General features: G+C 35.7%; 1 protein-coding gene across 12 annotated transcripts in view; it reads left to right on the plus strand.

The window, feature by feature from the left end:
• Positions 1-24,875, plus strand: part of PPFIA2 (PTPRF interacting protein alpha 2) — a 486,729-nt gene that overhangs the window by 346,390 nt on the left and 115,464 nt on the right. For all 12 annotated transcript variants that reach the window (XM_044229065.1, XM_044229070.1, XM_044229067.1 and 9 more), the window contains one exon: positions 17,120-17,341. In XM_044229065.1, coding sequence (XP_044085000.1) covers positions 17,120-17,341 — 222 coding nt within the window. The remainder of the gene's footprint in view (positions 1-17,119; positions 17,342-24,875) is intronic.

The following is a 24,875-nucleotide window of genomic DNA, read 5'->3' on the forward strand; positions in this document are numbered from 1 at the left end:
CCATATTTCTATTCAAAAATACTAATACAGCGCCTGGGTGGCTCAGTTGGTTAAGCAGCTGCCTTCAGCTCAGGTCATGATTCTGGAGTTCCAGGATCGAGTCCCACATCGGGCTCCCAGCTCCATGGGGAGTCTGCTTCTCCCTCTGACCTTCTCCCTTCTCATGCTCTCTCTTACTCTCTCTTCCTCTCTCAAATAAATAAATAAAAATCCTTTTTAAAAAAGTACAAATACTAATAAACATTATTTGTCACAAACGCCTTTCTTTCAGAGTCCTCCGCTAAGTTCTAGTTAAAAGTAGTTATCCATGGTGATGTCTTCAGTGTATTCACTGCATTTTGGCTATTTTTATGTGCCTTCCTCACTACATGTCAACTACTGCCAGCAACTGTTCTTCCAGAAATTTAGTCTTTGTTAACTGTGGCTTATTTTATATATTATTGATTAGGCCCCAGTTTCTTCTCTATATCAAAGATAATCATCATTTGTATTTGTTTACATCTGATTAGCCCTAATAGAATATTTTCTCTGTGCATTGATCCCATATATTGTAATCTAATTCCTCATAGCAACTGAGTATACTTCTCTTTTATTCTTTATTTGAATTTTCAAGCAATGAAACCAAGCAAAGGGATGGGATTTATGAATTTGCCATCTTGGAGTTAGCACACCTCTCAGGAAAGAGAGGTCCAAGTGCAGCCCGTGACATATATGGCTGGAATGGCTTAGAGGTCTATGACTGGCTACAAAAGGGTCCAGAAGAGCCAAGTTTAGGATGTTCCATGGTTCATTCATATGTACATGAAGTTGTGCCATGTCAGTTTTATAGGAGCTCAGTTGAAGAAAAAGCTTTGGACCAAAAGTCAGGCATCTTCTAGATGCAATAGCAAAAATGAGAAATAGAAATCTTCTAATGTTGTGTGGGAGCTCGTTAAACTCAAAATAAATCTCTCTGAATGCAGTGCCTGGGTTTTTATGCTTTACCTGTGACCTTACTAGGTGGGAAGAGAAAGGGGAATTGACTTGTCTGTCTTTGAGAGCAAATTCAGTATCATATTATCAGCCCAGATATGAGGGCAGAAGAAAAAAGCACACAGTTGCTGAAGCAGGTTATCTTCAGACTTTAAAAGAATGATTCACAGAATTTGACAGAAAGTGTGTTCATTTACCTCCATCCTATTGGCATAATTTGAGTGTTTATTTTATACCAAGGATTTGCTTCCTTAAAGTGTTGTAGAGAAAAACAAGTACTTTTTCTTCTTTGTCTGTTGTTTTGTCTGATCTGCTGAGTCAATCCAGGAAAAATTTTAAGTCTATTATTCAGATGCTCTGTGGTTGACCTACTTTTATTTTTCACTTTTGTAGAGTTTATCCATCTTATCGTATCTCACAAAGCACAAGTTTGCTAGGAATTTAATGTGTGTTTTATAGAATTCACTCCCCCAGAAAGAGAATTCCTAGGACAGGAATATTGGAAAATTTTGTGCTATACTTTCTGAACTAGCATCTTAACTGTAGTATTCATTAGATTTATTTTTTAATATTCTCAGGCTCCAAGAGGAGCAGTTTTCAGCTTTTCCTAAACTTGTATGACCAGAAATCCCCTTTATCTGCAGGGAAATTGCATATGCCAGATGAGTATTCTGAAGAATATTCCTTAATGGTGGCTCTGGCCTTTTAAAGATAGGCAAACCCTTCTTCAAGCCTCTGTGGAAATCTTCTTAACAAAGGCTACACACCAAAATGAACAAGATAAATAACTGGCATAAAGCCTTTTACAGCTTTCCAAAAGTGCTTTTACACAGTTGTTTTATTTGATCCCGCAATAACCCTGTGAGGTTTGTAGAGCAAAGATTACTGGCTGAAAGTCCTACAGCTTGTGAACAGGAGGAGCCGATGCAAATGGTATAAGGATCCAAATATTAAAAGTGAAACGTGGCTGAAGAAAGGCAGCGTATCAACTACCTGATTTCATGGATTTCAAAACATAAGAGTATGCACTTTAAGCAAAGTCTTAAATTTGTCCATGTGTCTAAGGGGATGAAAGTGTTTGATAGACTGAGCATGAATCTTTAAAAAATTCAAAACTAAACCTTATACAAAGGTAACTTTGTGGTCTCCTGTGTTGATGTCTCTAGCAGTCATCTATCAATTATGCTCCCCCAGCAATTCTTACTGTGCTTTCCTTGTCATCATTTTTTTTTCTTTATCCCATTCCTATAACATACAAAATTCTTCCAACTAAAAGAAAAAAAAAAAATTCTCTTTTGACCTTACTTCTTCCAACAGCTGTTGCTCTCTTTTGGCTCCCCTTTGCCACAGAGCTCTTCAAAGGAGTTGTCTACTCATTTTCCCCAGGTTCTATTCTAATAAGGTCTTTGTCCCACCATTTCACAGAAACCACTCCTGTTGCCATCATCACTAATTTTATGTTGGTAAATACAGTGGCCAATTGTCAACCTTTGTTGTCGTTGATGTTTTAGTAGATCACTCTTTCCTCCTTGATCCCCGCCCTTTTTTATCTACTGACATTATAGGAAACCACACTGTTTTTCTCTTACTTCACCAGTGGCTCTGTCTCAGTCTCCTTCCTTTCTTGGACCACATTCTTCTTCCTGACTACTATTACTACTACTACTACTTCTTTTTTTCCTTCTTCTTCTTCTTCTTCTTCTTCTTTAAGATTTTATTTATTTGACAGGGAAGCACAAGCAGGAGGAGCGGCAGGCAAAGGGAGAGGAAGAAGCAAGGCTTCCTGCTGAGCAGGGGAGCCCCAATACAGGACTCAATCCCAGGACCCTGGGATCATGACCTGGGTCAAAGGCAGATGGTTAACTGACTGAAGCACCAGGTGCCCCTTCTTCCTGACTTCTTAATGTTGGAGTGACCCAGGTCTCAGTCCCAGTTTCTTCTCTCAATGATTGCCATCAGTCTCATAGTCTTAACTAGTATCCAAAAGCTAATTATTTACAAACCTTTACTTCTACTTCAGACTCTACAACCAAACATATTTACCCAGCAGCCTACTGAACATCTCCACTTGTACATCTAAAAGATATTGCACACTTAAAATGTTCAAAATTTACCTCTTGTATCCCCAAACCCCCCAAAATTGTCTGCATCTTCCCCATCTCAGATGATGGAAGCTTTGCCTTTCCAGTTGCTCAAGGCGAAGAATATCAAGTCATCCTCAAGTCCTCCCTATGTTTCACACCCCACATCAAGTTGTAAAGAAATTAGATTTGTCCTACCTTCAAAATGTATCTAGGATCTGATCACTTGTTACCATCTGCCTTTAATCACTACACAACCATTATCAACCATCTCTTACCTGGACTGTTGTAATTATTTCCTGGCCACTCTCTCTGCTTCTCCAGTGTACCTTCTACAGTCTATTTTCAACACGATTTTATTTCTTACTTCTTATGTATTGCCCAAGACTTCAATATTCAATACAATGTTCAAGACCTCAATACACTATAGAGTAGCATGGGTCAAAATGGCATACTTGATTTTATATAGTCTAGTAGACCTCTCTTAGGACCATTCTTGCTCTGCCTGAATTATCCAAACCCCCCCCCCAAAATTTAATCAGGTCAAGAGCACCAGTTTCTTTTGTTTTGTTTTGTTTTTGTTTTTAACATTTTGTGAAAAGAGAAATAGAAAATGTCATAAGGTAACCAGTGAGCAATGATTTTTTTTAAATTGTCATTGCCACTTTTGAGTTTCCAAAATATCACTTTTAAAAATGGGTGGCCCCTCAAATCAAATGCTATCCATATACCATTGCAATAGCCCACTGACATACAGGGTAAATGAAATCATTCCATCCCAGTTGTTGAGCTGGTTTGGAGTTCCACCAGCAGTAGTGACATCCCATGACAGACTTCTTCTTCACGGAGGATTTCTTCTTCTTCAAGTGACACCACTTTGAGGCTTAGTTTCATACCTAGATTCCCAAATTTATCAAGATGACTGGGCCAGGAAGGTCTTCCATACTCAGCTATACGCTGAGCTAGAACCATAACTGATATTGGGCGTTGGACTCAGATCCCAGTGCATATTATACTTCCCACATGGTAGGTTCTTCTCATGAGTTCTTGGAAATCTTTCTGATCCAGTCAGTTGTCTTGGTTCATAGGATAATTGGGGAAAAACACTGAACTTCAGAAATGAAAGGAAAGCAGTCTTGTTTTCCTTTCTCTCCTGAGGTTTCCTGGTAATTATGCAAATTACCCTCCTGTTATCCTCTCTTACATCAAGAGACACTGGAAGAGACTGTCAAGGTTTCATTAAATATTCTTCTTCTAGGGCAGGGGTACCTATTTGCCTTATATTTACATATCTAAAAGGAGTGCTGAGTGATTTTTCCTGAAAGAAAAAAGATCTTCTCCAATGTTATTTCTTTATTTTATAGCTAAACAAAGAAGGAATTTAAGATTTTTGGTCATAAGCAAAATGAAAAACAAAAAATCACCTCTATACACACAGCTAGTTATATTTTATAACTATTTAGATCATTTAGGAATTTTTTTAAAAGATTTTATTTATTTATTTGACAGACAGAGATCACAAGTAGGCAGAGAGGCAGGCAGAGAGAGAGGGAGAAGCAGACTCCCCACCCAGCAGAGAGCCCCATGTGGGGCTCCATCCCAGGATCCTGGGATCATGACCTGAGCCTAAGGCAGAGGCTTTAACCCACTGAGCCACCCAGGTGCTCCAGATCATTTAGGAATTTTATAGATGAATCATATCATAATATAGGAAATAGCTACTTCTTTTATTTCTGAGTGTTATTAATATCAGGCATGGGAATATTGAATAGAAATTCCTCATGTTTCATCTAGATTCAAGACACTACAAAATGAAGTATATTTCAGTCAAGCCACATATACCAGATATAATGAATGAATTGTATTCAAGTTTAAAGATTATGAGAATATTAGATAGTCCTGAGATTAAAATATTCTTGCTTTTAAATTTGATGGAAATTAAACATGGTTTAGAATGTCTCAGAAAATAATAAATATATTTTATACTTATTAATAAAACACAATCACATTGAGCTAAAGAACTGACAAGTGAAGGCTCATCAGCTAGATACTTTAATTAAATAATATTTCTAAGTATTTACTGTGTCATAATGACTTTGCAAATCTCAGTGTTGAATAATAGTCATTAATGGGGAAGTAACTATAAGAAATCATCTGTCTAGAAATTTTTCCAAATAAGGCAATATTTGGCAAACTCTATTACAGAGATTTATTTCTTTCCATCTTTCAAAAATAAGAAATAGTTGCCTTTCCATTTGAAATAACAAATATATTTTAAAATAATTAGTTGATACTAGGATAAAGAATACTAATTTCTTGGATCTATTATATCTTTTATTATAATCATTTCACACTTGATTATTTTATTACTTTAAATTCTTTACCTCATTATGCCAGACAATTTTTCAGGTTTGATGACGAGATTGAATACAGTAATTAATAAAGTACCTGGATAATATTGATCTGTGGTTCTTAACCTCAACAAACATATAATTACATAGGGAGACTTAAAAACAATTATATACCTGGACCCCACTCCTAGATATGGTTTAGAGTGAGAACCATTTTTATTGAAGTCTAATTAACATATAGTGTTACATTAGTTTCAGATGTATAATATAATGACAACCATTTTATACATTACCCACTGCCCTTGATCTCCTTTATCTATTTTACTCTTCTCAGCCACCCATCTCCCCTCTGGCAACCACCAATTTGTTTCCTCTACTTAACTCCCTTCTTTATTCATTTGTTTCTTAAATTCCACATATGAATGAAATCACATGGTATTTGTCTTTCTCTGCCTGACTTATTTCACTTAGTCTTATATACTGTAGGTTCATCCATGTTGTTGCTAATGGCAAGATCTCTTTTTTTATGCCTGAGTGTGTGTGTGTGTGTGTGTATAAATACACACACCAGTCTTCTTTTTTCATCCCATTGTGTGTGTATGTGTGTGTATCACATCTTTTTTTTTCCTTTAGAAAGAGTGTGGAGGCTGGGGAAGATGAAGGGATAGAAAGGGTCAGAGGGATAGGGAGAGAAAGAGAGAATCCTAAGCAGGCTTCATGCTCAGTGTGGAGCCTGGCACAGGGCTTGATCTCACAACCTTGAGATTATTACCTGAGTGGAAATCAAGAGTTGGATGCTTAACTGACTGAGCCACCTGGGCACCCACGTGCCCTTATACCACATCATCTTTATTCATTCATCTATTTTGCTGTGGTAAATAATGCTGCAATAAACAAAGGGGATATATATATATATATATATCTTTTTGGATTAGTGCTTTCTTTTCTTCTCTCTCTCTCTCTCTTTTTTTTTTTTTTAAGTAAATACCCAGTAGTAGAATTAGTGGGTCGTATGGTAAGTCTATTTTTGATTTTTTGAGAAACTTCTATACTATTTTCCACAGTGGCTGCACCAATTCACATTCCCCCCAATAGTGCATGAAGGTTCCTTCTTTTTCACATTCTCACCAACACTTGTTATTTCGTGTGTATGTGTGTGTGTGTGTGTGTGTGTGTTTTATTTTAGCCATTCTGACAGATGTAAAATGATATCTCATTGTGGTTTTGAGTTGCATTTCTGTCATGATTAGTGATGTTGGGTATCGTTCCATGTGTCTGGTGACCATCTGTATGTATTCTTTGGAAAAACATAGGTTCTCTTCCCATTTTTTAATTGGATTGTGTTTTTAGTGTTGAGTTATATAAGTTCTTTATGTATTTTGCAAATAATCTTATCCCATTCAGTAGATTGCCTTTCGGTTTGTTTATGGTTTCCTTCACTATACAAAAACCTTTTAGTTTGATGTAGTCTTCATAGTTTAATTTTGCTTTAGTCTCTCTTGTCTGAGGTGGCATTATCTCAAAAAATGTTTCTACAGCTAGTATCAAGGAAATTACAGCCTATTTTTTCTTCTAGGAGTTTTATGTTTATCACATTTTGTGTGGAATCCACTTTATATTTTTATTCAACTCTCCTAAGGATTAAAATGTGTAGTCATAGTTGAGAATAACTGATACAGAGTACAGATATTATTATATCTGCTTTGTTCTAGGTTCTAGATTTGCAGGGCTTGTAAATAGGTGATTTGTATATAATTAAACAGAATTAAAGAGTCATTGTGGAATTAGAAATAATAGCTGTGAATTCTGTGCTGGAGAATTTCAGAACAAAGACAAAATATGGTTATTTGTAGGATAAGATTGAAATATGAAGTCAGATCTGATTTGTGATAGCTAAAATGCAATGTGGAAATTAATACAGACAATCTAGGCAGACCCAAAATGTCTAAAATCATAGCCTTGAGGCCTTTGGACTCCTCAGCATTTAAATACTTTTTAGTCCTTGTGAATTTTATTAATGGTTTCGTGGCTTGATTTGGGTTACTCTTTTTTCCTATATTTTGTTACTTTCAGGTAGGCATCTTCATATTCTAAGCACCCAGTCTAGTATCTGGCATATGACAGAGGCTAAACAGATAGTAGAGTTTTAGTGCTGAAGTGAATGGATAAATGAAATACAAGTAGAGATTGAATAAATTGATAAATGAAACAGTGAATAAGCAGGGAGAAAGAGAGAGAGAATGAACAAAAGAAAGAATGGAATGGGACACTGAACTACTTGGGTTCCTGTTTGAACCTTATTACTTTCTAGTAGTGTGAACTTAAGCAAAATACCTATGTTCCTTGCTTCAATTTCCTTTTCTGTTAACAATAGTTTGTTATAGGGATTAAAAGTTTATGCACATCATGTACTTGGAATAGTGCCTAGTACATAGTCAGAACTTAAATGTTAGTGAAGTGGAGTAATTATTACAAACCTATGCTTGGAGCCAGAAATCTTACCAGCTGTATGTCTGGGGTAAGTAAGTACCCAATAAATGATAGCCATTATTATTAGTTGTCATTATTCTAATGGAAGATTCAGTCTTATCTGAGGATCTAGAGGCAAATCCAAATTTGAGAATTTGAAGTAAGATGAGGAGTATAATGATCTCTTAAAATGAAAGGAAATAGTATTTGCTAGGGCCTCAGATTGGCTGAAGTCTTCCAGAGTCCCTCCCTGAATCAGTGCTTGGTCTAAGATTCACTCACAGAGTTCACAAAGAGACTTCAAAATTGATTTGTGGAGTTCCTGATTGATTAGGTCTTTATTCTGTTACCTTTTTCACCCTAATGTTGCTGACTCACATAAGAAATTTCCAATGAACTATCAGCTCTAGTTCTTTTTTTCCTTATTATTTTTGTGCTTATGAAAGTTTTCTCTGTCTGATTTGTGTTATCTCTTTATTTTTGGTTCTATATTTCAATAACACTACATTCTCTTCTCACAGAACGAAATGTTTTATAAAATTTTGCCATTTTATAGATTCTGTCCAGTCCTCCACAGAATTATTAAAGCTAGATTATTTACATTATGATTGAAAATCTTGTGTAACTTTTTTGACCAATCAATAATTTATCTCTAACCGGGGGCACCTGGGTGGCTCAGTTTGTTAAGTGTCTGACTTCAGCTCAGGTGGTGGTCCCAGGGTACTGGGATTGAGCCCACATCAGGCTCCCGGCTTGGTGGGGCGCCCACTTCTCCCTCTGCCTGGTGCTCCCCTGCTTGTGCTCTTTCTCTCTCTCTCTCTGTCAAATGAATAAATAAAATATTTAAAATTATATAAAAATAATTTATCTCTAACATAATATTCATAGAACTATTTTAAAAAATAGAATGGAAGTAATTCTTTTTTACTTCCATTTTGTGTGACCTCTTAAATGCTGATGAGTTTTAAGTGTATCTGTGCCTTTACATCTGGATTTTATTAATTGTAAGATAAATTCCTACCTTATTATTTTCTCTAGAGAGGTTAATAAGCCATGAGAAGTAAAATGCATAAGAGAAAAAGATCTTGAAATTCTTCACAAGAGAATCTAGCATTTATGTTTTAGATGTGAAAAACGTGGGAAAGCATATGTCAAAATGTACAAATCAAGTGTGGAATTATGTTCATAATAAAGTAAGTTATCAGCTGCCATGGCAGCTACAGTTAAGAATGCTATATTGTTTATTTGAAATTTGATAAGAGATCTTAAATGTTGTCACTACAAAAAGAAGTGATAATTATGTGAGGTAATGGATGCGTGTTAACTACCTTATTGTGGTGATCACAGTATACACATGTAACAATTTATCATGTTGTGTATCTTATGCTTAGACAATATTATATATCAGATATATCTCAATGAATTGAGGGAGATTATCAGCTGTCAAATATAATAGCTTCTTAGGGCAGGGGGTGGTCAACCAAGTATTCATTCTGCATAGGCAGTGTCCATCTACCTCTAAGATCTTATAATTAACATAGCTCCTAAATCCTCTGAATACCTTATCAAGAAATAGCTTTCCAAGTGGAACTTGGAAATTATGACTTATTAAGTCATACTAATATAGCACTTTAAGTGCCCTCTGTTCTGTACATCCAACAGGCATTATCTTACCACTTTAAAGAAACATGAAAATCATTCTTTGATATGTTTCTTAGACAGCTGTTCTTTCGTGGAGTGGAAAGGCAATGTGTAACCACTAAATATGCTCAAAATCAGCAATAACCATTAAAGTACCATAAAATGCAGAGTGAAAATGGGCACATTAGAAATTTAACTAGACTTGGGACGCCTGGGTGGCGCAGTTGGTTAAACGACTGCCTCCGGCTCAGGGCGTGATCCTGGAGTCCCGGGATCGAGTCCCACATCAGGCTCCCAGCTCCATGGGGAGTCTGCTTCGCTCTCTGACCTTCTCCTCGCTCATTCTCTCTCTCACTGTCTCTCTCTCTCAAATAAATAAAAATAAAATCTTAAAAAAAAAAAAAAAAAAAAAAAAAGAAATTTAACTAGACTACTATTTTTAAAAGACATGTTACAGTATTTTTTAAATAAATACTAGAGCTTGAAGTAGGATGGAGAATATTAATGGTGAGGTTATTTTATTGAGGATTATCAAATACAAAGAGAGACCCATATTTCCAGCATTTACTTGGTAGAAAATGGAAGAACATGTTTAAATTTCTGGCTTTATCTCAAGATTATCTTTAGAAGCGGTAGGACTGTGATATGGTAGGGCTTCTGGGACTTCATAAATTTCATTTGGTCTTATTGTAGAATGTGTATTTCTACCACTTTTAAAATCTTAATGTACATTTATAATAATGGTTTCCTTAGTTTACATCAGATTGTTCTACCATAAAGATAATTCATCTATATTATGCCTTAGAATAGGGCAAAAAGGACTCAGTTCTATTTTATATTTACTTTTTATGAAAACATTTTTTTCATGAGCTTTGTACAATGATGGCTGAAAATATTGTCTCCGTATTTTATTTCTTTTTGAATCCTTACTGTTTTTCCTAAAACTCATCTTACTTATTAATGGAAACTTTCATTCACTCTTTCATTCATGCATTCATTTAACAAATCTATTTTTGTGGAAGATGCTCTAAGTCACTGGAGACACAAGTAATCATTTATTCAGTTAACAAACGTCTATGTCATAACCATCATGTGTCAGGCATCATTCTAGGTATTTGTGACACACGAAAAGAAAGCATAAAGTCTCTTTCCCTGCTGAAGCTTATGACCTAGCAATTTGGAGGAGGTTAGCAGATAATAAACAATAAATTTACCTAAGTAAATCTTCTAGTATATCATAAAATGATATTGAAGAAAAGAAAAAATAGAGAAATGGAAAAAAATCGGGAGTCTTGGGGAGACATGGAGGTAGGATTAGTTTGCCCTTTTAAATAAAGTGGTCAAGGTTGGCTTCATTAAAGCAGTTGAGGTTGTTAGCCATGTGGAATACTAGTGAAGAATTTCAGTCAGTAAAAAAAAAAACTCAAGCCAAGGCTGCAATATGGGAGAGTGATTGACTTAGAGGAGCAGCGAGGTTGCCCATGTAGCTAAAGCAAGAGAACAAGTGGGAGAATAGTAGGAGAGAGGTCAGGGAGGGCAGGACTTGGAGGGGAGGGGAAGAGAGGGGAGTAGAAAGTGGGGAGCTGTGGTTATTGCTTGTTATATTTTTGTTTTTGTACTGGGTAGGATGGAAAAGGATTGGAGTGTTTTGAGCAGAGGAGTGACTTGGTGTAACACGATTACCATGTAACAAGATTACCATGGATCATTCTGGCTCTTTTAAAAAGGAAAGTAAGAGGACAAGGTTAGAAATAAAGAGACCAGTTAGAAGATTGTTACAGTAATTCAAGTGGGAGTAGATGACCCAGACATCATGTACTGAACAAGAAAATCCAGCTACAAACCCCGGATGAGTATTGGTAAAGAGGATGTTAAAGATCATGCCAGTGCCAATCACCAGAAGTAGGAGCCCATATATCTTGGCCTTTTAAGGGTTCTTTTAAGGGTTCAGGAGTTGTCAAAAAGGATTAGATGCACAGGCGTTCCTTGACACACAAAGAGGTCATGGAAATGGGTTCAATTCAGATATGTCACAAGGTAATGTTTAGTATAAGATGTCACATTCAGTATTTGGGGTAAGTTTATATGAGGGGAATTGATTAGGCAAATAAAACATTGAGCCAGGACCGAAAAAAGAGCATGCCTCTTGTTTATCTTGTAGATGAAACAGAAAAATCACAGGTTGGGAGACACAGTGGGGTTAGGATTTTCTAGGGGACCAGTGTAGCTAGAATGGAATAGACTATAGCAAAAGATGGGAGTAGGTATAGATGGGCAGATAATGCGGGTTCTTGCAATGATAGGGGTTTTTTTTTTTTAATTTTATTTATTTGTCAGAGAAAGAGCAAGTGCAAGCAGGGGGAGCAGCAGGCAGAAGGAGAAGCAGGCTCCCCACTGAGCAAGGAGTGATGGGGGCACTTGATCCCAGGACCCCAGGATCATGACCTGAGGCAAAGACAGACACTTAACTGATGGAGCCACCCAGGTGTCCCTCATATGGGTTTTTGAGATCATCATAAGACCTTGACTTTTACTTTTTTTTTTTTGTCTGCCGTCTCCCCCACTAATTCTTCCCCCTGCTTGTTCTCTCTCTCTCTCTCGTGCTCTCTCTCAAATAAATAAATAAATCATTAAAAGAAAACAATGATGAAATTCAAAGAGTATCAAAAATAGTATCTTCTCTCTGCCCCATATCATAAATACATAGGCAAAACCTAACTATTTACAAGTCATGTAACTGACAAAGGACTTGTATCCAAAATATCTATTTATATAAAATTCTTATAACTCATCAATAAAAAGACAACTCAATTAGCAAATGAGTAAAGAATTTGAATAGACATTTCTCCAAAGAAGATATATAAAGGCCAATAGGCACATGAAAAGATGCTCCTCATCATTAGCCATAAGGAAGTGCAAACAAAATGACAAGGAGATACCACTACATACACACTAGAATAGTGTAATTAAGGAGGTCATGTGATGTGGTGAGCACTGTGTGTTATATGCAACTGATGAGTTACTGAACACTACATCTGAAACTAATATAGTATATGTTGGCTAATTGAATTTAATTAAATTTTTTTTAAAACTTAAAAAGGCAGTAATGAATTTGGTGAGAATATGAGAAATTTGAAGTTACATCATTGCTAGTGGGAATGTACAGTGGTGCAGTAAGTTTGGGAAATAGTACTTCAAAATGTTAACATGGAATTACCATATGATCCAGCTATTTTACTCCTAGGAATTTATCCAGAGAATACAAAACATATATCCACACAAAGACTTGTACCCAAATTTTCATAACAGCATATTTTCAGTAGCCAAAAGGTAAAAACAGGCTAATGTATATTACCATATGAATATATAAATAACAGGTAGTAAATCCACATGGTGGAGTACTATGCAGCAATAAAAAAACCTGGTAATTTGCTATAGCATGAATGGATCTCAGAAACATTATGCTCAGTGAACAAAAAGATATTTACTCTGATTCAGTTCATGTGAAAGGTACCAAATAGGCAGGTTTATACTGGCAGAAAGTAGTTAAGTGCTAAGTGGCATCTAAGGCTAGAAGGATCAGCTGCAAGTGATTTCTAATGGGTAAGGACTTTCTATTTGGGGTGATGAAAATGTTCTCCAAGTTAGACGATGTGGATGGTACAACTCCTTAGTTATAGCAAACACTGTTGACATTTATACTTTAAATGGATGGATTTTATGGATACAAATTATATCTCAATAAAGCTATTTAAAACAGCCACAGAGTTTTCTTTTAATTCAATAATTTGTCATTTCAGTTCAAATCCCACAATTTATTTTAAAGATAAGTCTACATAGGGGTGCCTGGGTGGCTCAGTGGGTTGAGCCGCTGCCTTTGGCTCAGGTCATGATCTCAGGGTCCTGGGATCGAGCCCCGCATCGGGCTCTCTGCTCAGCAGGGAGCCTGCTTCCTCCTCTCTCTCTGCCTGCCTCTGCCTACTTGTGATCTCTGTCAAATAAATAAATAAAATATTTTAAAAAATAAAAAAATGTAAAAAAAGATAAGTCTACATAACAATGATTTGGAACAAAAGTTATATTATTTCTCTAAGATATAAATCATAGTTTTTATATGACCTTTTACTCTGAAATTATGAAAATATATATTAAGCTCACCATAAAATGTATTTAAGGAGGTTTGCATAGATGAAATATTACACATTTTTTTAAGCATAAATGATTTATAAACACTTAGGAAAAAACTGAGGTTTCAAAATCTTTCCCATGGGTAGTCCCAGATTTTGTTGTAGTGTATACATCTGTTGCTAAAGGAATTAAAAAGGTTAGCATTTTATGTGTTTTATTTTAGTTGCCTGATTACTGTTTATATTTAATTAAATTTTTCTTACCTTGAGCCCATTAAAAATGTGCAATTTTTTAAACAAGATTTTAATGGACCTCAGGTGCACAGAATTGGAATAATCATTTTTCTAATTAGAAAATTAACATGAATCAGTTGACTGACAAATATTTGTTGAATCTGTGTGTGCATATATAGTATATTCAGTACAGACACACACACACACCCCATTCCTGGTACTTGTCTATACCATAAAGCATGTATAAGTGTATCCTGTTGATTTACATGTTCCAAGTAAAGGTAATATGGTAAAGGTTTGATGAACTGAACTAGGAACTCAAAGTCTTGCCTTTAAATTCAAATCCTGTCTGTGATTACCTGAGTCTCACTTTCTCTCAAGCTCTGTAGGGCTCTAGAATCCTAAATGTATTTTTTTTTCAGTTATATAAAACATTTTCTAAAAGCAAAATTTTGTTTTCTAGTGATTTTTGTAGTTTCTATTGTTTTTCTATTTCTATTGTATTTCTGTTGTTGACTAGAGAAAGTCATTCATGCATGAAAGTCGTTCATGCAAGGAGGCAGAAGTTCTAGTAAAGCTTAAGTTTGCTTGTTACTTGAGAGTAACAAGACTTCAAAGGTATATTCTATTGTGAAACAAACAAATAAACCCTGTCATATTGTACCTTAGTAATACCAAATTTGGCTATAACTGACTGGCAATTGGCTCTGGCCTTCTTTTCTTTTTTTTTTTTTAAGATCTTATATATTTATTTGAGAAAGAGAGAGAAAGCGGCAGAGGGAGAAGAACCCTTCCTGCAGGAGCCCAATGTAGGGCTTAATCCCAGGACCCCAGGATCATGACCTGAGCCATCCAGGCACCCCTGGCTCTATCCTTCTTCCCTAAACCAGTTCTTAATCGCTGCCTAATGATTGTAAGCTTCCTTTTCTCAGTTCAATGTACAGATAGTAGTGTCGTGTGTAAAGGTCACTATCAGTACTTTTGGATTTTATGCCCATAAAAATTGTTGGTTTTTCTTTAGTTGGTTTTTCTTTCGCTTCACAGTTCCTCTACTTTGTATGTGGCATTGCATGCCTCAGGGGCAGGTATAACTTTGGAAAGAATTCTTACTTCTGATCCCCAGCAAGCAGCCATCTCAGCAGTGGGGGGAATAGAGACGCTGAGGGAGTATTTGGATCTCAGCAGCATCTCTGACATTTCTACGTGTTCACAACACCTCTTACTTGTTTTACTAGATTATTAGATGTTCAGTGTCTGCAATATAAGAGTTCAGCAATATCTTCAAGGTATTAGGTCTGTCGATCTGGCATCTTTAGATACCATCTTAAGACTCACTCCATCTTTTCTGCTATTTTAATTTAAATTTTCCAGGCTGTTTCTCCATGTGGTTGTTATTGAACTTTTAAACACTGCTTGCCATTTGTCTGCATTCCCTTTCTCTCTGTTTTCTCTTTCTCACTGTTTTTATGGTGTTTTCTGTTCTCCCTCTTTTCTCTTGCAGTCAGTCAGTTTTGCTCTAGTATATCATTTGCATTCTTACAAGTTATGAGCTAGGCAAAATTGCACAGTAAAAAACACCGGGCTTGTGGAAGAATAGGGATTTGTGTCACAACTTTATCAATGACATAAAACAAAGAGGTAGAAAACTAATAAAAATGTAACACAGTTTTAAAGGTAAAATAGAATTGCATAAATACTATAAATATGACTTTTTACTTGGAAAAAGACCTGAAAATTGGGTGTTGGATGTGTTTTAAGGTTCGTGCATTATATGAAGTTGTGGAAAGAAGCGTATCTGAAATAAGACAGAAAATTATAACACAGTGGGCATGGTTTGACTCAAAGCATGCAGTGCACTGAGGTAATGTTAGATGTTTGAAGAACCTGCATCTGTTCATTTTGTGTATTCTTGCACAGCTCAGTTCAGTTAGTTATGGGTTTCTGGGTTTAGCCACTGATTCTCAGGAGTGAATAGTGCATAAGAAAACACAAAATTTAGAACACAGCATAACATATTGAGCTGTTGAATCATTATGTTGTATGCCTGAAACTAATGTAGCATTGCTTGTCAACTATACTTCAATTCATTGAAAACTATACTTCAGTTCATTGAAAAAAGAAAACACAAAATTTATATAATTTCCAATTTGTTTCTTGTATCTGTTGTGTTAAATCAGATTCATGTTTTCCAAACAAGCACTCCAGCAAAAGTAACTACTTTCTTTGCTTTCGCTCATCTTATTTTTTTATGTTTATCTTTTTTTAATTTGGCATTTGTTATTTGCATTTAGACTAAAGCAAAGCGCATCAGCATTTTCTTATTTTGACTTAGTTGTGCCCTTTTTCTTTTAGTGCTATTTCTCCCTAGTTGTTGCACTATCTTTACCACAAAGCTTCTCCAATGCAGCCAGGCTGTAGGACGTGCTTCTGAAAACATGGGTCACCCTGTTTCTAGGCAGCAAGGGGAGAAATCAGTCTCAAAGTATTAAATCCTTTTAAGCCTCCTTCCTGTGGGTTGTGTGCACTCAGGACTTTTATATTCTTAGCAGTACAGAAATCAAGGCTGTTTTACGTTATACTTTTATTCCAGCTAGGTCAGATTCACACTGGAAATAACCTTCTTTAAAAGGAAAATGTGTGTAAGTTCTTTTTCTGAATGTCATTGAAAATAAAACTTGCAAATGCACACAGGATCTTGAATAAAAATATTGCAGTTTCTGTTTTTTCTTATTACTTAGTAATAATATACTGTTTATGTAAGTATAATGTTTATAATAAATTCTGAATATAATTGATAAAATAATTGCCATTTATTAAATGTTTAGGATACGCCAGTGTTTTATGCTAAGTTAATATATATAATGCGATATGTATGTCTATATGTGTATATTATATGTCAATGTATAATATAAATTAATATAATACAATTAATATAAGTGTATATTATATGATGTTAATATATTATTAATATAATAGTAGAATATAAATTAATTAATATGTATTATACATATTATATATATACAGCTTCCAGTTCAAATGCATCTGCTAACCTATTTGAAAATTATGGATCTACCCTTATATTTAGTGACAGAAGTTTTCCTAGAAACTTAGTTTTTCTTCTGAACTAGTTAGAGTTCTTGTTTCTCAGTGTGAAAGCTCTATCAGTTTCATTTCTTTAAGTTCATGAATTTTAAATTAAAGATATAGAATATCCTGAGTACCATTTCTTTTTCATTTCCTGCAGCGTTTATCCAATGGCTCTATAGACTCAACTGATGAAACTAGTCAAATAGTCGAACTACAAGAATTGCTTGAAAAGCAAAACTATGAAATGGCTCAAATGAAAGAACGTTTAGCAGCCCTTTCTTCCCGAGTGGGGGAGGTGGAACAGGAAGCAGAGACAGCAAGAAAGGATCTCATTAAAACAGAAGAAATGAACACTAAATATCAAAGGGACATTAGGGAGGTAAGTGATTCATAACACTTTCAGCCTTTGCCTTCTGAATGCTGCTTCTAAGAAGCTTTCTCCAAATCTCCTCTAATGGCATATAATCTTTACATCTTCTCAGGAGACTATAATTTCGGATGCATTATCTTAGTTTCAAAAGGTATCCACAAAAGCAAAAATAGTTTACTTCATCAACCTTTAAATATGTATGAAAAGAAAATTTGGTATCAAATCACAGACAGGGTTGCTTTTTCATTACAAACTTCTACAGTTTGTAATGAATTTTTGCATTTTTAAGCGCTGATTTTAAATAATTTTAGACATGGGTATGAATAATGAATTGCTACCCTCTTAGCATATGGGAATACTCAAAATCACTACTTTAAATTTTCCCCTTTATTTTGGTGTTGTGTCTGTGAGTGTGAATGTATCTGTGTGAATGTGGGGAACCTTTCTTTCTCTAAATCTTTGATCCTTCCAAGACATAACATCACTTCATCTGTTTAATAGAGTACTTGAAAATTACTGCAAAAAGGTACAAGATGTTTTATTTGTAACATTGCCTAATCACCTTACCAGCTGAGGTGAAATATTTAGAATCTTTCACTTTTCACTTTATTCAATTAAAAAGAAAATTATCTGTATTTGTGGAAATTTTATTTGGTGACCTTTCACCTTTTTCATTTTTACATATTCTTTTAAATTACATATTTTTTATCTTGTAAAATATTTTTTGTATATAATTAACTAGTTGTTATTGGATTTGACTCTACTGCATGTATTCAGTTCTTTCCTTCCCATTCCCTCTTAAACACATTTTACATTCTTTGCCTCTAACATCTCATCAGAACTGTTCTTAACAAAGTCAGTGCTAACTTCCACATTGTTGAACTCTGCACTGGATCCAATTATCACTCCCTGTAGTAATTCTTCACTTGACTAAAAGCACCCTCTACTCTTCTGATTTCCATCCATCTTTACTTTCTACCCTCATCTCAGGCTCCTTCGTTGGTTCTCCTTCTCCCTAGACTTACAGTGCCTTCTCTTCACAATCTACCTTCACTCCCCTGCTAAGTTCATACAGTCTTATGGCTCCAAAAACCACCCACTGCCTTATGACTCTCAATTTATATCTCCAGCATATCTTATGTCCTGATTGCCTGATGCCTGGAAAATTAACATATTCAAGACTATTTTCCTGTTATCCTCCCACCCCAAAGAAACCCGACTTTCTTGTAGTCTTAAACTTCCCAGATGTCCCTAAGGCTATTATCGTTAAAGCAGACTTGTAGTCTTACACTTCCCAGGTGTCCCTAAGGCCATTATCGTTATCTGGATCAAAAGCCTTGGAGTTTGTCCTTGGTACCTCTGTTTCACTCACACTGCATTTGATTCAGCCATAAAACCATTATTTCCAGCTTCAACATATATCAGTAATGTGACCTCTTCTCACAGTCTTCATGGCTCTTCCTTATTCCACACAACCATCATCTCTCACTGGATTATTACAATATTCTCGTGACTGGTCCTCCTTCTGCTTTTGACCCACTTCAGTCTACTCAACATGGCAGCCTGAGTGATCTGTTACACTGTAAGTCAGCTCATGTTAATTTTCTGCTTCAGGGACCATGTACTACTTACAACAAAACCAAAGTCCTTGCCCGGCTTACAAGCCATGTATGATCTCCACTACCACCTTTCTGACCTCTTTGAAATTATCTCCTAGTCTTTCATTTTAGCCCATTCTGTTCAGTCAAGATGGCCTCTTAAAGTAGCCATATCTATACTGTTGCATTTTCTTTTCCTTCTTCCTTTGCTCAAATGTTTTCTTCTCAGTGAAGTATTCCCTAACTTTGTTATTTGCACATATACACTCTCCCTCTTCTTTCATTTTCTTTGTTTTATCTCACAGCCCTTACCGCCATCTGACATAATATGTACTTTACTGATTTACTTGTTTGTCATATACCTCCCTTTTCACTGTGCATAAAGATTCATAAGGGCTGGGATTTTTTGTTTTGTTTTGTTTGCTGCTCTATTTTAATCACCCACACAACTACTGGGTATATAATAGGCATTCAAAAACTCTTTGTTGAGAGAATGGATATTTACAGGTGTTTGATATTAATATCAAATGGCACAGATGAGATTAGACTGTGTACTAAAACAATGTCTACTGTCTTAGAAAAAGATAGGTGATCTATGAAGTGGCAGAACTGCTCTACTGCCACACAAATGATGATACTGTGCTCTCTATACCTTTGTATGAATTGATTATCCAAAGATATGTCTCTCATTTTTACTCCTTCCCACAAACCAAAGTTAGAGAATTTATAAAATAGCTGAAGGTTTGCCACTCTTCTATATCCCTGTCTGGAAGCACTAAGATTTCTGGTTAGTAAAACATCAAGGCTATTTCTTGAGTTCTTGCTCTTTCTGGTTTCTTCTTTGTCTTGATCCCAGAGATTTAGCTGTTTTCCTTCCCTCTAGCACTCCTCTCCTACCTTCTCTCTTCATGTTTATCTAATCCAGTGTCACCAATAGAGTCCCGTATCTCCAGCTCCCCTTTCTTGTTGTTTATGTAAAAATAACCCCTTAGTTCTAATAGTCTTTGGATGTAGGTAACAAAGAACTAAGTCAGATGGAAAATATGAATCATAGGATGCTGGTGCTCTTTTATGAGGAACATTTCTAGTTGGTAAGGTGTTCTGCTTTCACATGGAATTCATTCATTTATTTATTTGTTTGTTTATTTATTTTTATTTCTTTTCAGCGTAACAGTATTCATTGTTTTTGCACCACACCCAGTGCTCCATGCAATCCGTGCCCTCTCTAATACCCACCACCTGGATCCCTCTACCTCCCACCCCCTGCCCCTTCAAAACCCTCAGATTGTCTTTCAGAGTCCATAGTCTCTCATGGTTCACCTCCCCTTCCAATTTCCCTCACTTCCCTTCTCCTCTTCATCTCCCCTTATCCTCCATGCTATTTGTTATGCTCCACAAATAAGTAAAACCATATGATAATTGACTGGAAGAGATTATGCTGAGTGAAATAAGTCAAGCAGAGAGAGTCAATTATCACATGGAATTCTTTTAAAATACAATGAGTCTTATCAGCTCTAAAATTTTTATGTAGTTATATTTTGGAAGATATTCATGAGGAAAGAATATCTTTCATTATTCACTTCTCAAGGGTAGTCGCAAACAAATGTTTCAAGAGTCAGGCCAGCAGTATAAATATATGACACATTGGGCAGGAAACATGCAACATAGGAAGTGGTAGAGTTAATGAGACCTGGACAAGGAACCTATACTCTGTCTGCCTTTCTGGATATATCATGTGTAGTGTGTGTGTGTGTGTGTGTGTGTGTGTGTGTGTTGAGGACACTGTTAAGGCCAAATAGAATATTTCCAAAAAGGAATTTCTTGAGGATCATCCATGAAAACATTATGGGTGTATTACATTTAATTTCTCTAATCTCTTATATTGCTCCTATCCAGAAGGTACTTGTCATTATCTCCATTTTTCTCAAGTGAGGTAAAGTGACTTGTCAAAGGCATATGCACTGCCTTCCCCAGCACCCCACTCCTTCCAATCCCCCAACATCAGGAAGACACAGAATTAGCCCAGCTTCAAAACTTCTGCTTCTTCCACTGAGCAGCTTCCAAAATGAACAAAATAGAAACAATTATCAGTGATAACACTAGCATAAAAAATGCAGCTACTCTATAACTGCCCCCAAATAATCAATCTTTTGCTCTTTCTTTCCAATAAGTAATATGTGAAAATCGTGTACTTTAAAAAGGTATCACTTATACTCAAAACTCCAGCCTCTGCTTTTATTTTCCTGACTGATAATGTACTCTTGGGTGATGGACACACAAGGTCTACTAGATTGCAGCTTTTTTAGTAGGAGAATAAAAAAGTGATTCTTCTTAGCTACCCCTATAGTGCTGCTAACACAGTATGTATGTATTGTATAAGCAATGCATATTTGTTGAATTAATTAAGGAAAAATAGGAAATAGGAAAAACTGACAATATAATTAAAAATTGAGTGCATTTTCTTTACATGTGAGGACAGCCTAATATATCTAAAATCAATTGTGTAAATATATTTCATTAATGGCTTCAGAATAGATTTTTGGCATTATTCTTTGTCAAGAAATAAATCTATTTAAAATTTACTTTTGTTTGAAGTTTTCTCTTATTTGCTCCTTAAATTGAATGTGACCTGTAAGAGTAAGGATCTGGATTATAGCTAAATATAGTTCACATTATTAGAAAATGTGGATAATCTGGGACGCCTGGGTGGCTCAGTTGGTTAAGCAGCTGCCTTCGGCTCAGGTCATGATCCCAGCGTCCTGGGATCGAGTCCCACATCTGGCTCCTTGCTTGGCAGGGAGCCTGCTTCTCCCTCTGCCTCCACCTGCCATTCTGTCTGCCTGTGCTCGCTCTCTCCCCCTCTCTCTCTCTGATAAATAAATAAAATCTTTAAAAAAAAAAAAAAAAAAGAAAATGTGGATAATCTTATAGCACTTAGCTCTCCACTTTTTTTTTTTTTAAGATTTTATTTATTTAACAGAGAGAGAGAGAAAGAGCACAAGCAGGGGGAGCTACAGAGAGCGAGAGAGGAGGCTCCCCACCTGAGTCAAAAGCAGGCGCTTAGACAACGGGACCACCCAGGCACCCCTCGCTCTCCACTTTTTAAACAAGATAGCTACTAATTGGGTATTGGATAATAATATTTTATTAAATATGTAGATATGCAAAGAGTTAGTTTTCTGTGATGTATTTAAATGATCTATTGTTTTGTGAATTAAACCAGCTTATCTTTCCAACTTCCTATTAAGAGTTCTTTAAAAATTCCTTAGTGATGAAATAAATACATATCAATTTTGTCTTTTCTGTTGTCTGAAACATGGATCTGCATTACTGTAGAGCTATATTTATTTGATACAGTAAAATCCATTTTGTACACAAACTTCAGGTCAAGAGATAATTGAATCTTTACACTGTTTTTCTCCTTTTAGGCAGCAGTTTTTAGAGACTAGAAAAAGCTTCCTTTTTTAGAATTACCAAGTGACATGCAGGGAAAAGATATCTCTCTGACTTGTAAATTCAAAATTTATTTTTGGCAACACAGCTTGCAGTTGAAAATTGAATCTCCCACATGAATCACTGAATCAAAAATGCAGTAGCAAAATCTGTACAATGACTTCTGCATGCAATGTATGCTATAGAGACAGATCAGCTAATTAGAGGCACAGTAGTAATTAATAATAAAAAAGCAGCTATTATTTATGGAGTGTGTATTATTCATAAGACCACACAAGGCACTTAAAATGTAGTATCACAACAATGTTATGGGGTAGGGATTAATATTCCATACAAAAACAGAAAACAAAACAAAGAATCAAACAAACCAAAAGAAAAAAAGAAAGAAAAAAGGTGAATTATGGAAAAAACAATCAACATATTTCCATGGTAACTGAATTAATGAATAGCAAAAACTGGGATTTGGAGCTAGTATGTGCTACTCCAGTGCTCATGTTCTCAGGAAACCTGTATATGTCTTTAAGTGAATTTATTGCTATTGTTATTTAGTTAGAAGTTTATATATGTTGGATAGATTCAGAATTTTCTTTTTGGGCTACAAAATCAACATAATGTTCCCAGAATTCTTTGTGAAAATGGAATTAACAGAATACAGTACTCTGAAAGAATCCTCTAAGATGATAAACTCTACACTCAGTGAGCTAAAAAAATAATATTATAGAATTGAAGAAGTCAAAATTTAAAATAAAAGCTTTTCAAATAGCTTTTGTTTGTGTTAGCTAAAATCTACAGATGTGTAGATAATGTTGAAAAAATTAGTCTGGGTAATTTTTGCCGAATTGTTGGATTAATTGAATTTCAGAAATGTGATTTTTAATATTAACATAATAACCAAGTAATCTTTAGTTGGATCTTGAAGGTCAGTGGGACCCAGAAGAAGGTAATAAAAATGCATTCCAGGTGGAAATGAAGTCACAGTGTGTATTAGTTTCTTAGGACTCCTGTAACAAACTATCACAAATTGGGTGGCTCAAAACGACAGTAATTTATTCTTTCACAGTTCTGGAAGCTCCAAGTCTGAAGTCAAGGTGTCAGCAGAACCATATGCCCTCTAAAGACTCTAGTGAAGAATCCTCCTTTGCCTCTTCTAGCCTCTGGTGGTTGCTGGCAATCCTTGTGTTCTTGGCTGATAGCAGAGTAACTCTAGTCAGCTTCTCTCTTAACTTTGCATTTTTTCCTCTCTATGTCTGTGTGTCTTCAAATCTGCCTCTCCTTATAACAGTCACTGAATTTATGGTCTACCCTAATCTTATGTAATACCATCTTAACTTGATTACACCTGTAAAATCCTATTTACAAATAAGGTCACATACACAGGTCCTAAGTGGACATGAATTTTTTTAGGGGGGTGGGGGGTATGCTGCTCTTTCCAGTACCTAGAAATAGAAGTGTCAAGTCATGAAGCTATTTGTTTTCCAAGCTTTATAGCTCAGATTTTCACTAAAGATGGGGGGATGGGGTGGGGGGTGGAGTGGAGTGAACATATAAAGGTATTTAAGCCAAGAAGCAGTATGATCAGCCTGGCATTTAATATTCTGTCTTGGTTGGCAAGGTAGAGAATGTGGAAGCAGGAGAAAGACCAATAGCAAGATACAGGTTAGGCTATTAAGTGGGGAGTTAGGGTGAAGATTTCAAGGGTGATTCCAAGAAGAAAATATGATTTGTGGGTAGGCTGGGAAGGCAGGCATGAGGGTTTCATGGCAGAAATATTGTTTCTAATTGCTTTTAATTTTTATGTATACACAATTTTTCAATGTCAAATAATAGTTTAAGAGGGTATGAATATAAACACATATACACAAACACACACGTACGTACAGAGCGCCTGCCCACTTCCCATCTTACCTGCCTGAGATTCTTTTTTTTTTAGAAATGTAGAAGATATTTTATTTATGTCTGCTCAGTTTCAGGATGTGCTGTGCTCACCAAACTGCCTGAGATTCTTAACCTCAGTCCTTTAGCTGTTACTGTTTAGTGCTGTTTTCTCATTTAATCTATGCCTTGCTATTAAATGAGGATTTTAGCTCTTTTATTTTCTCCCTTCCTTTCTCTTCCCGCCATCCTTCCACTACAATTACCTCAAAATCACATTTAGTATCACCATTATTATGGCTATGTAAATAGTTCTCACAACCAATCTGAGTGGTGGTTTCCTATGATACCATTTCCTATTGTTGTGAAGCTTTTTGTTTTTCTAGGATTTTATTAAGTATTTGATACATTAATATGATCAAGTTTTTTAAAACTATGGCGTATCTTCCCACCCACTCTACCAGAATAGTAAATTCCATAATTTCAATTCAGTTATGGTCAGTGGTCAAGCAGATAATTTATCATTCTTTTTCTTATTTTCTTTGAATCATTCCTTTTTCTTCTGCCATCCACCTCTGGCCTGTACAAGCTTATCTATAAGCCTGCATCATTACTTCTGC

Source organism: Neovison vison, chromosome 12 (genome assembly GCF_020171115.1).
Source record: "Neovison vison isolate M4711 chromosome 12, ASM_NN_V1, whole genome shotgun sequence".
Classification (NCBI taxonomy): domain Eukaryota; kingdom Metazoa; phylum Chordata; class Mammalia; order Carnivora; family Mustelidae; genus Neogale; species Neogale vison.